Source organism: Cryptococcus neoformans, chromosome 1 (genome assembly GCF_000149385.1).
Source record: "Cryptococcus neoformans var. neoformans B-3501A chromosome 1, whole genome shotgun sequence".
Taxonomy (NCBI): Eukaryota; Fungi; Basidiomycota; class Tremellomycetes; order Tremellales; family Cryptococcaceae; genus Cryptococcus; species Cryptococcus deneoformans.
The window spans coordinates 780,504-795,118 of NC_009177.1; the positions used below are offsets into that span (position 1 = coordinate 780,504).

Below are 14,615 nucleotides of genomic sequence, written 5' to 3' on the forward strand. Positions count from 1 at the left end.
TCTATCTGACTTTGGTTAGACAGAAAGCTAAGCGTTGGTACCAGGCAAGCCATCATGTGTCTGACTCTGGTTAGACAGAGAGATAAGGTTGGTACCAGTATAATAAACCATCATTCAACAATCTTACGTCAATTTCAAACTATCTCGACTGGGATCAATCAACTTGAGTGTTGGAGGGAGCCGTGTCCTCTGCCCCAGCGTCTCGCCTGGTCCAATTCCCAAAATAATCTGCACTGTCGAAGCCAGCAGCTTGGATGTCTGTACCTCTGGGATGACCCTCCATCTTCATGCCCCAGGTTCTCATACCGCCCATTCGCATACCACTTATCCCCTCAGAAATCCCGTGGATTGAAGCAGCTCTCTTCATCATTCTGATTTTAAGATCTGAGCCATTTTGAAGAGTGGCGAGGGCTTCAAAGAGATGATCATCATAAGAGACGGCTGTTGAATGAATAGGTTGAACTTCTCATCGTTGGTGGGCTCGTGACTTCTCTGGATTTCATTATTGAGTTGAGCCCTGGCTCTGAAACGGAAAGTATCAGCCTTTGAGAACTCTTCACCTAGTCGAGTGCGCCCACCAACCATACTGTAGCCCAAAGCACTGATGGCTTCAGGTCCACTTATCTTCGCACGACTTCTTCGCCGGGCAGGGGTAGCTGCCGCGGTGCGTCTTCTTTTTCTTTATCGTGTAATTCTGTCAGCAGGTCTTCTGTACACGCGTCTATAAAGGGGTCTACAACACTCACTGAAGGCGGTCCATCATCCTCCGACGATGAATCACAGGTCCAATCATCACTGCTGAGCCTAGAGAGGGAGTCTTTTTTTAGTAGCTCCGCATGAAAAGTATCTGTTTTCAGTGTCGCAATTTTCTTCATCATCACGGCAATCTTCGCTACCAGAACGCCAAGGAGAAGAGTTGCCTCTATCATAGATATTGTCGGCTGTGGAGGGAGGAACAGGCTCAAAGACATATTCGCCGGTAGCGTCTTCTGATGTCAGATCAAATAGTCTCCTTCAATTCTTTATTAGTACATCTTTATCATCACTCTTCTGTTTGCGTCTTTTCTTCGTTCCGACGGCGGAGTGCTTTTCCTTTTCTTTTGGCCTGATTAACGTAGGAATGAAAGGGATTCGACTTTCTTTTTTAGAAACATTAAAACTAGACATCAGGCGCCGGGAAGATTGGGAAGCTTGCTGATTTGGGGTGTGAGGGGAGATTTGGGACATTTTCATAGGTGCAAATGCTATTATCCAATATCTCCCAGACCTTCCAGGAACTTTTGATAGTCGTCGTCCACATCCCGTTTCTCTTCAGACCCGTTTTTCCCAAGTACGCCGTGTGCACCCCCAAGAACCCCACTCAACTTGCCCAGGAGTCCTTCCCCCTCCGCCAGCTTGGGTCGTTTGATCTCATCCCCGTCTTCATCAATCTCACCAGCTCCCGGTGCTGCATTCACTGTCATTCCACCTGCGCCATTAGAAGAACCGCCAGGACCTGCTTTACGTCGCCTGACGCCTCGCGGAACGAACGCTGTCGTTTCCTTGCGTAAATCACGCAGCACAGGGGCGGCAGAAATTTCTCCTGATGCTCCGGGCACTCCTGCAGATTGTGTAATGGGGGCTTTTGCATCGCTTGACGCAGCGACAGGTATGGGTTTAGGGGATGCAGATGTGGAGACACCGGTACCGCTTGGTCCAGAAGGTCGAGTCGGCAGAGCATGTGCCATCTTGTGCGCCTGGTAAGGAATAGTTGGCTTATTGCTCAATGGGTCTTGCACAGGTACCGGTGGCCTATTATGAGCAACATTAGGGGCGTGAGGCCGTGGTGGCATGGGGGGACGTAAGCCAGGTGGGGGTGGAGGAGGTACACCATAGGCGAAATGATGGGGAGGTCGGTATCCTGCCGATGGCGGGAAAAATCCTGAGCCACTGGGCGGCAAAGGCGGGCCACTCGGCAGAGGCGGTACCGGCAAAATGGCCTGTGGCTCCGGAGGCAGTCCCTCGGGTAGCGGAATGTCGTCTGAATCATCAGAATCATCGCCATCGCCCTCTTCATCACTGTCTGGTGGCGGACCTTCAGGCATGACTATATCGTCGTCGCTTTCATCTTCCTCGCTCTCTTCTTCCTCGGCTGTTACAACCCATTGAGATCAGTAGTTGACTGGGAGATTGGAAAGGTAAGGGTTAAGACGTGAGAAACTTACTTCTTTCACGGTAGGGCATTCCGGGCGGAGGGACACCGAATGGGTTATATACTGGATCATAATAGACACTCCTCTTTGGGTTCCTCAGTCTCCCTCGTTCATCGTAAAGCTGCTTCCCCGATCCAGACCCCTCGCCTTCACCGTCTTGGTCCTGCTCAGTCTTGCGCCGTATGTTGTATATGCGATCATGTTCCTCTGGATGTTCCGAGACGTATTTTTCCTTTAGCTTTGAAACATACTGCAACTCTGATTCCAACTCTTGGATTTTCTTCTTGTTGGATGGATTATCTGCGCAATGGTAAGGTAAGGATGAGAAAGCTCTACACGTTAACACAAAAGAAAAGGGCTACTGCACATACTCTCAGCCTTGAGAGAACGAATTTCTGTTTCGAGCTCTCTTGTATCCTTCTTTACAGTCTGTGTCTCTCTTGCTTTCTGCCTTGCTTCTTTGTTCTACTTTCTATCAGCTCCTATCCGAAATTTCCATGTCAGCAGACCTACCTTTTTGAGCTCTTTCGCCTTGAGCTGCTTGCCTGTGATTCAAGGTAGTTGTTAGCGTTTGGCCGAGACTCAGATATCGCAACGTACGATACGCCTCTGCTGGATTGTGGCTCTTCTTAGCCATGATTATATGGTTCTACCGATAGACGTAAAGCGGATTACTATATTGTTCTTTTTGAGGATTTACATGCATAGCTATCGTCATCGGCGGTCAAAACAAGTGCAGCAATCGAGGTACATGCATTGTGAGGAGCGCTTTCTTAATTGCACCCCCACACAACGACGTCACTATATCATCGTCGGCCACCTCACCGTCGTCACGACCAAGCATCTCTCCTCTTTCCATTCCTCTTCTCGGCCCGTCACAACACCATGTCAGACTACGCGTTCCGAAAGATCGATATCGATGCGTTGGATGAGGATGTTCTCCTGCCGTCTGATCTGTATGACCCCGATCCGAGAGGACCTGACGGTGTGCTGGAAGATGCGAAGCGAAGGAGTGCAGACGTTAGGGGTTTGGTGAGCCGGTGAGTTGTTCGGTTCGTGTCTTTGCGGGCGGCTTGGCGTATGGCAAGTCCAGGGCATAAATTGGATGAGAGAATTAAAAAGAGAGTTCTAACATGAGAGTAGAGGCGATGTGGCAGGTGCCCTCAGTACAATCTTGACAGATCCGCCATATGGGGACGGTGTGGATGAAGCCAAGGTAAGAAGCCGTGGTCAAATCTCACAATACCATGCTTACCGTTGTCTTCTTTCAAATCAATTCCGGCAGAGTCTCACGACTTCCTCTCTTCTACTCATCCTCAATTCCACACGCTCAGCTGATATCCCCACCATGATCAAGAATCTCGACCAAGTACAGCAAGACCGATTGATGGCGTACCTGTACAAGGGAATGGCGGTATTGGCTCAGGGCGGAGAAGTCAGTGGAAGTGTACTCCTGACGTGGCATGAAAAGGTGAGATTTAAATGCTGGGAGTTATGGCTGCTCCTTTTAAATGGGTACTGTTTGCTGATCCAGCAATTTATTATGGTTTTTTTACAGCTTACCGAGGTTGCAGGCGTTGGGTGTATTGTGCGAGTGATGACTGACCGGAAAACGTTGTAAAAATGCGGACATTGAACAGACGCAGATGTAAACGGCCAGTGTAATAAGGGCTTTGTAGATATACCATGAATATGGTCAACAACTAGTTTTACGCGCCATGATTCTTGGACTGAAAAAAAAAGGTCAAGACGACCATAAATGATCTTGATCCATACACGGTGCACCAATGTCTATCATAAGAGCCGGCTTCCCTCATTCCCCTATCGTCATCCATTTTTTTTGGCTCATCCCCATGTCTTACTTCCTTCCGTATCGTGCCTTCTTGCCAAGGTCGAAAGGCACATACCTGTACTTGATCATATGTCTGCATTCCGTGTCAGCATCCCATGTCAAACGCCCCCGAATGAAATTGCCAAACGCACTGAATCTGTCTGCGCATAGTCAATCCAAACAAGGTGAAAAAGTAGACGAGCAGAATGGGCCAGTACACGGGAACGTCGGTGGCGCGCGTAATGGTACAAAGCAGAGCGATGGCATTAGCCTTGGTGGCAGAGTACCAGAATTTGAACTCTGCGGTAACATTAGCGTCCGTGTACTGGTGCATAATAAGCAGATACTGACCTGGAAGACGCCTGATAAAAGGCCTAAACTCTTCATCTTCCTCCCCGTTCGAGAAGCCGTTCAGTAATCCTTTGAGTCCGCCCGGGGTCTTGGCGGGGCCGGCACCGGGCAAACCGGGGGCACCTTCTTCAACATCGTCCGCAGCCAAGTCTTCCGCCAACGAGGGGTCGAATCGGGGCTGGAGGAAGGCGAGGAACAAGTTGAGGATGTAGATGGCAAGGGCGTAGCAGACGATGTACCACTACGGTCTTTATATCAGCACGCGGGACGAGTGATCTGTGAAGACGGCCACTCACGCCCTGACGCAGGATGACATTGAGAGCAAACAGCAAGAACAATCCAAGGGTGACCAACCACCTTTCGAGCACATGCGGCGTCGACCTGTCCAGCAAACCCTGCCATTTCCTGGCCCATACGTTGGTGTTCTCCCTGACAAGCTGGGCGACGTTCCTTTCCTCTGGCAGGCCGCCGCGCACGCCCGCGCCCGGGGCCATGTTGGGGACGGGGGTGGACGACATGGAGTGGGGAGTCATGCCCGCGAGGCCTGACTTGGGGGGGAAGCCGGAGCCGGGCCCCGCGGAGGGCGCCGCCTGGGTCGGGGGGTACGGGTTCACCGCCGGATATGTCTGTGGCTGGGGCGTGAGCGGGGGACTGGCGGGGGGGCGGCTTACATTCATCGTGGCGTGGCGGGGAAAAGAAGGATAGTGCGAACCGTTTCGCGCGCGGTGCAGCGTTATTTACGCCGAGCAGGGTGTTTCTTATTAACTTAATTTGCCCAGCGGAGACGGCCGCCGGCGGTGGAGGGTTGTCGAGTTATGTTGGCATTATTTACGAGCACAAACACTCTCAGCAGCACCAGCATGAACACCCACCTCGCAGCCCGTCTTCAGCACCTCGCATCCTCCTACCCGCCGCACACAGCCCTCTTCTACGCCCGCATATGGCACACACTCGCGCCCACCACAGACAGCAACCACGACTCCCTGCATGCGCTCGCGCTCGCTTTCCTCCAAGCAGCAGAGCCATACTCCGCCATACACCTCGTCAGAGACCACACAGGCCTCGACAACCTCGATCTGGATCTGGAAATCAGGTTTGAGAGGACAGACAAGGTGTGTGGCGGCTGTGCCATGATCGTTGCTCGCTGCTGTGAGAAACTAGGCAGGTACTCGGAGGGACAGGCCGTCTTGGCCAGGGCGTTGAAAAGAGGTGCCAATATCAGTAGGTTTGGTTGCAACGTTGATGAGTACCCCGTCCTGACACTTGACAGATTTAGCATTGCCTGCACCCTCATCGAATGCTGCAACGGCATATCTACTCCTGGCCAACCTGTCACACAAAGGTAAATCTCCAGAAACAGCCATCGAAAATTATAGGAAAGCGCTTGATGAGGATCCTTGGATGTGGGAAGCCTTTACTAATCTCTGTGACGTCGGTAGGTTGAAGTCTTTTGATGTTTCTCTCTTTCAGCCAATTCGGGAACTAACGAAGCACTCGCAAGGTGCCCCACCCCCTATCGAGTCCCTCTTCCCCGCAGGAGCGGGCCTTTCCCTCTCTAGGCACGCCTCACGATCGTCAAGGCCCCCATTGTCGCCAAACATTCATCGCCAGAAATCCCCTATAGAACCAGCACCTGGCGTTCTGAGGCTTCACCAAGCCCAAGCAGGTGCTGGCAATAGTGGTGGATTGTTTACCCCCGACGTCGAAGGAATTGGAGGGAAAACGGGTCTTGGTATGATGGGCAATCCTTCTTCTTGGGAGTAAGTCCATTCACCATCAGTCGTACAGCAAAGCACTGACTTGAACTGGCCAAGCTCGTCATCCATAATAGGCGACACCACTTTTGCGGTCCCGGAACAACCGACCAAGAGACCATTCCCGTCGTTCATGTCAACTGCGACCAGCTTCCTTCCATCGTCTCTTCGAGGTGGTACATCGACCCCAGCAGGAAGTGACTCTCCACCTAAATTGCCTACTATGAAACGACCCAGAGGCAAAGATCCAGTCAAAAGGCCAATGGAAACGCCCCAGTCACAGATGAGCAGCGGACTACCTCTTGCCAAAGAATTGAGGCCAAACGGCGCAAAGTACGAAGACTCGGATGCTCCCCGTCGTAGCTCGCGGCTCAAAACGACAACTTCTAAACCTGCACCCAAAATTCCCCGCGATCCGCACGCCACGCGCTCTCGATCAGTCACTTCCTCCAACTCCAATAACGAGGTCCCTTCTCCTCCCTCGCTGACATCGCAAGATGCGATTCTACAAAGGGAAGCGGATGAGTATCTCAAGGATATAGTAAAAAAATGCGCAAGGGTTTACAAAAGTTTAAGCCGGTATCAGTGCCAACAGGCCATCAAGGAGGTGGATGCCTTGCCCGGAGAGTTGAAGACATCACCATGGGCAATGGAAATTCTAGGGAGGGCGTTTTACGAGATTGCCAACTATGCCATGGTAAAACATCTGCCCTATCTTTTTAAAAGCTATTGCTAATCCAAACCATACACCCGCAGGCACGGCGAGCATTCACGTTTCTTCAACAGCAAGAACCGTACCGCATCCAATCCATGGAGCAGTTATCCACCCTTCTCTGGCATCTCACCGACCTCCCTGCGCTTTCACACCTTTCTCAAAGCTTGATCTCAATCAGTCGTTCCTCTCCTCAGGCTTGGATCGCCGTGGGGAATTGCTTCAGCTTGCAAAAAGACCATGATGAGGCTATGAGATGTTTTAGGAGAGCGACACAAGTGGATGAAGGTTGCGCTTATGCGTGGACACTGTGTGGGTATGAAGCGGTAGAGATGGAAGAGTATGAGAGGGCTATGGCGTTCTATCGAACGGCCATCAGAACAGACGCAAGACATTATAATGCTTGGTATGTTTTTTTTTTCCGTACCGGGCGACATCGACGGCTGATCAAGAAAAGGTATGGGATGGGACTAGTATATCTCAAAACGGATAGACCGCGATATGCGGAGCATCACTTTAGAAGAGCCGTCGAAATCAACCCGACCAATCCCGTCCTTCTATGTTGTGTTGGCATGGTAAGTTACGAGTCATTTTACCCTCTTGAAGCAAATGACGACTAACATCGATTTAAAAAAGGCGCTGGAAAAGTCAGACGATGTCGTGCAAGCTCTTCACTTTTATGAGCGTGCCTCCAAATACGCGCCCACCTCCGCGATGGTGCAGTTCAAACGCATTCGTGCCCTTGTCGCTCTTCAACGGTACGACGAGGCCATTTCAGCGCTTGTACCCCTCACACACAGTGCACCGGACGAAGCAAATGTCTTTTTCTTGCTGGGAAAATGTTTACTCAAGAAGGAGAGAAGACAAGAAGCTACAGTGGCATTTACAAATGCTCGGGAACTGGAACCCAAATTGGAAGGCGTCATCAATGCTGTTTTGGCCGCAAACGGAGAAGAGGGAGAGGACGAGGAATGAACGGCAGCGTACGCATAGTGTTTTTTTATTAAGTTTTACGAACCTTTACGTCAGATTCAAGTATTTTGATTACGTCCTTTGTTCTTAGGCTCACAAAGGACATGTATGGTATATATCCATTTTTGCCACACCTCGCTACTAACGAATAGTAACAATACTAACCGCAACAGTATTCGTCAAGATTTCAGGCTTGAACTCACTGGTGGAAGCAACATTTTCAAAATCGCACAATGCAAAACTCTGTACCACCGGCAACCTTTCGCCGGATCAACTCTCTCCCACTTTCTCACCCCCACTCGCCGACACCTACTGACAACGCGTCCAGTGGTTGGGTGACCACCACGTCTTCTTGGACAAGCTCTACAAAAGATCCGCCAAGCACACTTGATGTGTTGAGCAAGGGAGGAGGCCCGTTGGCTTGGACAGAAGTAAGGCATAGATTACAGGAAGGAGAACATGTGGATGTCGATGGCGAGGGGAATAACGGTAAATTCACATACAATGGCTTAAATGAAACTTGAAACTGATCAGGAATGCAGTGGGTCACTGTAGTCAAGCTGTCATACTATCATGTCTTCATCTCTCGCATGAAATGGCTTTGCGAGAAGTAGGCATGTATGCATGGACTGTCCCAGCTGTAAAAGATCCAACGGGCAGCATGATGAAGATTATGAAACGTACGTGAACAGCTGTCTGTCAAGTATACTTTCAAAAAGAAGAACAAGAAGAAAGGAAAGCTGATGAAGGACTTGAAGAGTACGAAAAGCAGATAAAGGCTATGAGCAGGCATGCAGATCTAAGGTGCCGTTCCGTACGTGGTTATCCCACATATCTGGAAACAAGATTTATGCTAAAATACTCACTTAGGTGCCAGATCCTTCCAAACTCTCCATCCAACACCATCTTCAGAAAGCCCGACAGGCCGCAGGTCTCAACAGCTATGTCGCGGTCATCTATAGCGGCCATGGAATCCAAGAGCCCCCAACAGAAGCTGGGGAGCTGTGGTGCTATGATAAAAATTTTGAAGAGTGTTTGCAGTCTGGGTGTGGCCCTTCTGAGTAAGTACAAGGTCGTTCGATGACTATGGGAAAAGGTAACTCGATCAACTTTCATAGGTATATCCCCATTCTTTTGTTCGACCTCCTCACCTGGGCTGGTGCTTCGACATGTTACGTCTGGGACTGCAAAAACGCAGGTCGATTTATTCGCGCCGCCAAAACAGAGGCAGAGGAGATTGACTCTCAGCTCCGAACGGCAGCCGCTCAAAATCCGTCGGTAGCAGAGACGCAGCCGGCAACGTATGCTAAACGGCAGATACACTTCGCTGCCTGTAGCACAGAGCAAGTTCTGCCCAAAGTCAAAGGTTTACCTGATGACTTATTCACTGCCTGTCTGACAACACCATTGAGGATCGCTCTGTTGTTCCACAATTTACAGTGCTTTCCTCTTACTAGAAAGAATGCCGAGAAAGCCACCATAAAAAGTCCCGCTTATATGGACGGGCTTTGGGAGAACATGAGCCAAAGTCTGAAAGATCGATTGTGGTCGGAATTGACGGCAATTCTGCATACCATTGCCTGGCAAACACTCGATGGGTCAGAGTATCAGAAATTATTTGGAAAATCGGGTGATGTGGTCAACAATATAGCAAGCGGATTCTTACTCTCGCAAAGGGTTCTCGGAGCATTCAAAGTGACCCCTGAGTCTGTTCCGAGCATTCCGTCTTCAGTTTCCAACCATGCCTTGTGGACAACATGGGATCTTATCCTTGACAATTTGTTCGAACAATTGCCAAAATACTTCGATGACGCTCACCCCAATGTCACATGGGAAAAAGATCTCAAACTTGTCTCTTTCATGGCTGACCAGCTCGAGAGTATCACCACGGCTGGACAAAGCTTGCTTTTCACTGAGACACCGAAATCTGGGATGATGCCCGGCCTGACTAGACTGCCTATCATCTGTAGAGCATCAATGACAGAAGAGTTCAGAGTTCAGGCTTGTTCTGCTCTGGATGCTTGTCTCAACGCGCTTGACGCGCGGGGCCTGGCCCGTGCCGTACAGGGTGGTGCTCTAGATGTGGCAGTTGAACTTCTCGCATTGCAAGATGAAAGGATCAAGGATCAGGTTATCAGTATATGGTCATCTCTTGTAAAGTATGACTCGTGCGTCTTGGCGCTTGCCAAAGAGGGCCTCACAGCTGATAGGTTGACGGATGTTCCAGCCGTTAAATTCTTTCTTATCGTGTTGCAGGAGAACCTCGCCCATGACAAGTTGTCTCCTGATGCAGGAGACTCTGGTCCGGATACCCAAGAAGATTGTTCAGATTTCAACCTCGTTCCCACCGTACAGATTGCCGCTGTCTTATCGACCATCGCCAACTTCGTTGTTGGTCGCTCTGCACCGCGTTTCGTGTCTCGCTCCCTGAACATGGCAAATATCATGCTTCACTCCTCCTGTGATCTCATTCGTCAGTGGGGGGCTCTGCTCGCCGCTGAAGTGCTGGGAAGTCTTATTATATCTGATGAAGAGCGCTTATCCGAAGAGCTAAAAGGAGAGCTCTTGCGTATGGTGGATAGCGGGAATGTAGAAAATCGGGCGGCAGGAATATATGCTTTGTCAAGATGGCTGCCTGTCGGAGATGAATGGGGAGCATCAGAGCTAGAAGGTATATTGGAACTCTCAGACCATTTGGTCAAGCACAGCAAAGTGGAAGGATCCCCTTTAGTAAGACGGGAGCTGGCTGAAGTCTTTATCCAAATACTTAAATCTGCCAAAGGCTTCACTGCAATGGCCCTCTGGACTCAGTTGCTTGGATATGCTCTCGACGCTCGACGTCAAGACATATCAGTAGCTGAAAAAGCTATCATAAACCTTGGGATGAACCTGAAGATGGCACCGAAACAAAAGCTTTTGCTGAATAGGATAGCAGCTATCCTGAGCGCCGTGTGTGTGCAACGGTACGATCCCGATCCTATGGTAGCCAAAATAGTTCATCAACCTCTGTGCAAAGCTCTCGATATGCTGAGGTCTCAATCCCAGGAAAGTAAGAAGGATGCCAACGTCTGGAGTGAAATTCAATCTGCGACATTTCCCTCATCAAAGAACAAGCCAGAATGGACCAATGAGATGTTTGAAACAATTCTAGCTGCCAGTGAAAGGGTCAAGGAGCTCTATCAAGGTACATCTTCTGGGAATGACCCTTGTAGATTTACAGCCGAAAGGCCTCAGCACGCCAAGGAGGCCAAAAGCAGGAAAAGAGTGAATCATGGCTTGTTCGAGAGGAATAAAAGGGCGTTACAAGCTCATATTACGGTGAGCCTAAGTCTAACATGAACCTTTTCAATGGCTGAAGCAGTGTTCAAATAGCAAGCTAGGCGAAAGGCAGAAATCACATCCCATGATAGTTCTCCAATCAAATCAACGTCTTCTGGCGATACCTGGACTATGAGACATCGCGTTCTAGAGGATTCGCTCGTAATAGCCGAACAACAGGGTATGTAATAATAATTATAACGCTACATGTCATTTATACTTACGCCGGTGGCGTACCAGTGGGCTTGCCATGGAAATGGTCTATGAAGGATATAATATGCCCTGACCCATGGACAACATTGACCTTCCACTCGTTTCACAGCACAGTTATGTCTTGCAATAGAGATCATGATCTCTTGATGTGGGACTGGAACTCATCAAGAAAAATAGGTCATGTCAAGCTCAACTTGGCATCACACACCAGTATGACTTCTGCAAGGTTTGTGAACGAGTTGCACGAGCAAATCGTCATTCTAGCTGAAATCTGTACGCATTTTTACATATCTTCGTAATGTCAAGCGTGCTGACCCTTCACTAGGTAATGGCGATATTCACATCCTCGCAGGTCCTCAAGATGCTAGCCGCATCAAGCCCATTGCCAGCTTTCAAGCGCTAAATATGCACTCGTCGCGGAACATGCTGGTAGAAGATGAAGATCACCGAAGGCTAGTGACAACTTGGTTCAGGCAAAGTGGTAAATTGTGCGTTGGGGGAGCTAGTGAGGTTATCAACGTCTGGGACTGTCCGGCAGAAAGATGCGTGCAAGTAAGTGAGGGGATTGGAACAGATATGTAAAATACAAGTGTCAGTGGCTCATCATCGAACAGGTGCTGGAGACCAAAGCCAATGTGCCTGTCACAACTCTCATAACTGAGCCTGTATCGGGAAATCTGGTAATCGGTGGACAAGCAGATGGAATGGTGCAATTATTTGATCTCCGACAATGTCGACGGACGTCTGTTCTCTCGTGGAAAGCTGACCTACCCGGTTTATCAATCCAACAAGAAGACATGAGACTCTTCAACACGAAAAAGGACGGTGTAGCCAAAATGGGCGTAATCTTGGGCGAAAGCAAGCATGTGACTTCCGCATGGTGAGCATCATGACGATATATGAAATGGTAAAGTATAGCATAAGCTGATCATCTTAATCGGACCCTAAGCTTCAACGGGCTGATAAATGTTCATGACATTCGTAACTTGTCCCAGTCAGCCGCCTCTGTGTTGGCGCATCCTGATGGTATTGCCTCGGCATCTTTTCAGCCTCACTCAGGTTTGATGTCGACCGTATCATTGTTAAACAAGCCTCCTTTAAACTCATCTAAGGGGACGATCATGGGTGTCACACCTGCTTATTCACATTCTTCTACCCAATCAAAGCTTTCCACGGCACTTTCCCATTTTCATCTTCGTTCTAGGTCCAATTCATCTCCTAAAATTCGTCCTTCTTACACCATGAACAATAATATTACTTTGCATCCGAGAGCTGCCTCTATCAGGTCCTCAGCCAACTGGTCCCTTCATCGCACATCTCTCGGCTCCTGCAATCCGGTGACGGTCGAGTCTATATCTTTCGATTCTCAACCTGCCGATGTGATGACTCAAGGATTTAGACCTTACACCGTTATGCACCCCCTCAGGCCATTCCTAGGGATTGGATTCGGGGAGACGTGTTACCTCCGGGGCTGTGGAGTGGGAAAGGGCGATGATACGGATAGCGGGAGCTACACCTTTCTGAGAGAGCAGGCCAAGTACGGTGTTTTATAGATTATGATAATGATTTGTGCGAATACGAATATTGTATGGCATTGCCAGTGATACAGATTTCGAACCGAAGATGACAAGCCACCTATGCAAATTTATAGATAATACATGTATATTGTATAGTTATCAATACAAACAAACTAACAGCCACTTCAAACGCTTTTACCAACTGAGGGAAGCAAAATCATGCAGATTGAAATTCTTAATATCATGATATTTCCAGTACTATAGCGGCGTTTGTCAGCTCATTGACCAGGGCCTATCTATCAAATTGACATAAACTCACAGCTGCCAAGTGTTCTTTCGCAAGCCCATCTTTCGCTGTCCAAGGGGGTGTTGGATCAATCTCGTTTCCTTCCAATACTTTGTAATATACTTCTAGTCTCTTTGAGTACTCTTCGAGCTGGCTCTGCTGCGCTCTTCCTTCGGACCCTGCTTTGAAATTAGTTTTTGAACAGCATTCCATATTACGAGGCGGTTGACTAACGTAGAATAGCCTTATTGACTTGTTCAGCAAGTTTAATCCTCCTACTCTGCTCCAGAAACCCCTTCAAGGGACTCATTTCCGCATTTTCGTACGCGAATAACGCCCCAACATCTTTGATTTCCTGAAGGTATATGGCTCTCACTTCTGCGGGAAGCTTCTTCGCTTCGCTATGTAATCCATGCGCTGCGGATAAGGCATGCGTAAGAGTGACACCTGAACCTCCGTTGAATGTTTGTGAGTTTGCTGGAGAGGATGTCGAGGAAGAAGGAGAGGACGGTGAAGAGGGGTTCATTTGACGAAAGGATTCGATAAATCGCTGTATTTGAAGATTGAGTCTGATGTGATCAGGGTGAACAGAAGAGTTCAAAACCGGAACGCTATGATTGATGGAAGATTCGGAGTGTAGAGGACCGCCACTTGAAGATAGGCGTGACTTAGGGGTCGCAGTGCCGTTGCTGGTGGCGCCGTTTGTAGCAGCGCCGTAATTTGAGGGCATGGGCTCAGAACAGGAAAGAACCAAGGGGAAATGGCGGTCAAGTAATTCCACCGCTTTGTCGATGGATCCACTTAAAATATACTCTAGTATTTCTTCATTGTACATCAATACCCGTCCCTCGATGGAGAACAATTGAACCCACCTCGACGTCGCTCAATCATATCCAAAGCTTGTTCATCAAGAGCAGGCCCTCGATCAAGGTTCTTGTTTGAGTCCTCTCCTGAGTTTGCATTATCATCACTGCCATCCATCTCCACATCAACGTCCATTCCATCCGCTTCACCATTGGTCTTTTGATCTCCGTTGGCATCGCTCTTGGATCCTGTCTTAAGGTCAGAGGGCATTGCCGTGTCGCCTGATGGAGATGCACCCCGTCCTGAAGCACAGCTCTGAGATAGAGATTTGGCAGTGGAGGCATATGCGTTGGTTATCACATAATCTAGTACTACTTGATGCTGTCCGATATAGTAGTTGGTCAGCTGAGTAGCGGGTTATGAGGTACTGGAGGCACGTACCAGGGATAGGAGAGGGGTATGATGGGGATGCATTGTGGGCTGTAGAGATGTGGGAGGGAGAAAAGAGTGAATTGAGAACGAGTCAGATTTATATGATCTCGATAAGCCATCTCTCCGGTGGAGGGGGAAATGCGCGGATGGCGACATGCGCGCTCAGTAGACAGTACTCCTCCGTTAACTTCCCTCCGTTCCTTATTATTATCGACTCTCGCTCCTCGGCAACG

The 14,615-nt window shown here is 49.2% G+C and overlaps 6 protein-coding genes across 6 annotated transcripts; 3 read left to right on the forward strand and 3 right to left on the reverse strand.

Annotated features, from left to right (window-relative positions):
* Positions 1–1,247: 1,247 nt before the first annotated feature.
* Positions 1,248–2,829, reverse strand: CNBA2910 (hypothetical protein; the record flags this gene model as incomplete). The annotated part of the gene is made up of 5 exons (XM_773198.1): positions 1,248–2,131; positions 2,205–2,492; positions 2,564–2,657; positions 2,706–2,737; positions 2,793–2,829. 5 exons carry the CDS (start codon positions 2,827–2,829, stop codon positions 1,248–1,250), a joined length of 1,335 nt encoding a protein of 444 aa, XP_778291.1.
* Positions 2,830–3,077: 248 nt separating this feature from the next.
* CNBA2920 (hypothetical protein) lies at positions 3,078–3,813 on the forward strand (the record flags this gene model as incomplete). Its single annotated transcript, XM_773199.1, has 4 exons — positions 3,078–3,232; positions 3,336–3,408; positions 3,478–3,663; positions 3,751–3,813. 4 exons carry the CDS (start codon positions 3,078–3,080, stop codon positions 3,811–3,813), a joined length of 477 nt encoding a protein of 158 aa, XP_778292.1.
* Positions 3,814–4,050: 237 nt separating this feature from the next.
* CNBA2930 (hypothetical protein) lies at positions 4,051–5,051 on the reverse strand (the record flags this gene model as incomplete). The annotated part of the gene is made up of 5 exons (XM_773200.1): positions 4,051–4,117; positions 4,176–4,323; positions 4,375–4,615; positions 4,671–5,006; positions 5,046–5,051. The coding sequence occupies 5 exons, from the start codon at positions 5,049–5,051 to the stop codon at positions 4,051–4,053; spliced, it is 798 nt and encodes a 265-aa protein (XP_778293.1).
* A 183-nt stretch (positions 5,052–5,234) lies between these two features.
* CNBA2940 (hypothetical protein) lies at positions 5,235–7,815 on the forward strand (the record flags this gene model as incomplete). Its single annotated transcript, XM_773201.1, has 6 exons — positions 5,235–5,716; positions 5,751–6,134; positions 6,189–6,825; positions 6,885–7,246; positions 7,298–7,415; positions 7,477–7,815. The coding sequence occupies 6 exons, from the start codon at positions 5,235–5,237 to the stop codon at positions 7,813–7,815; spliced, it is 2,322 nt and encodes a 773-aa protein (XP_778294.1).
* A 230-nt stretch (positions 7,816–8,045) lies between these two features.
* CNBA2950 (hypothetical protein) lies at positions 8,046–12,896 on the forward strand (the record flags this gene model as incomplete). The annotated part of the gene is made up of 11 exons (XM_773202.1): positions 8,046–8,301; positions 8,355–8,492; positions 8,535–8,626; positions 8,683–8,873; positions 8,931–10,285; positions 10,361–11,130; positions 11,185–11,311; positions 11,371–11,616; positions 11,669–11,895; positions 11,958–12,223; positions 12,293–12,896. 11 exons carry the CDS (start codon positions 8,046–8,048, stop codon positions 12,894–12,896), a joined length of 4,272 nt encoding a protein of 1,423 aa, XP_778295.1.
* Positions 12,897–13,055: 159 nt separating this feature from the next.
* Positions 13,056–14,424, reverse strand: CNBA2960 (hypothetical protein; the record flags this gene model as incomplete). Its single annotated transcript, XM_773203.1, has 5 exons — positions 13,056–13,118; positions 13,180–13,328; positions 13,381–13,968; positions 14,019–14,331; positions 14,392–14,424. 5 exons carry the CDS (start codon positions 14,422–14,424, stop codon positions 13,056–13,058), a joined length of 1,146 nt encoding a protein of 381 aa, XP_778296.1.
* Between the last annotated feature and the right edge of the window lie 191 nt (positions 14,425–14,615).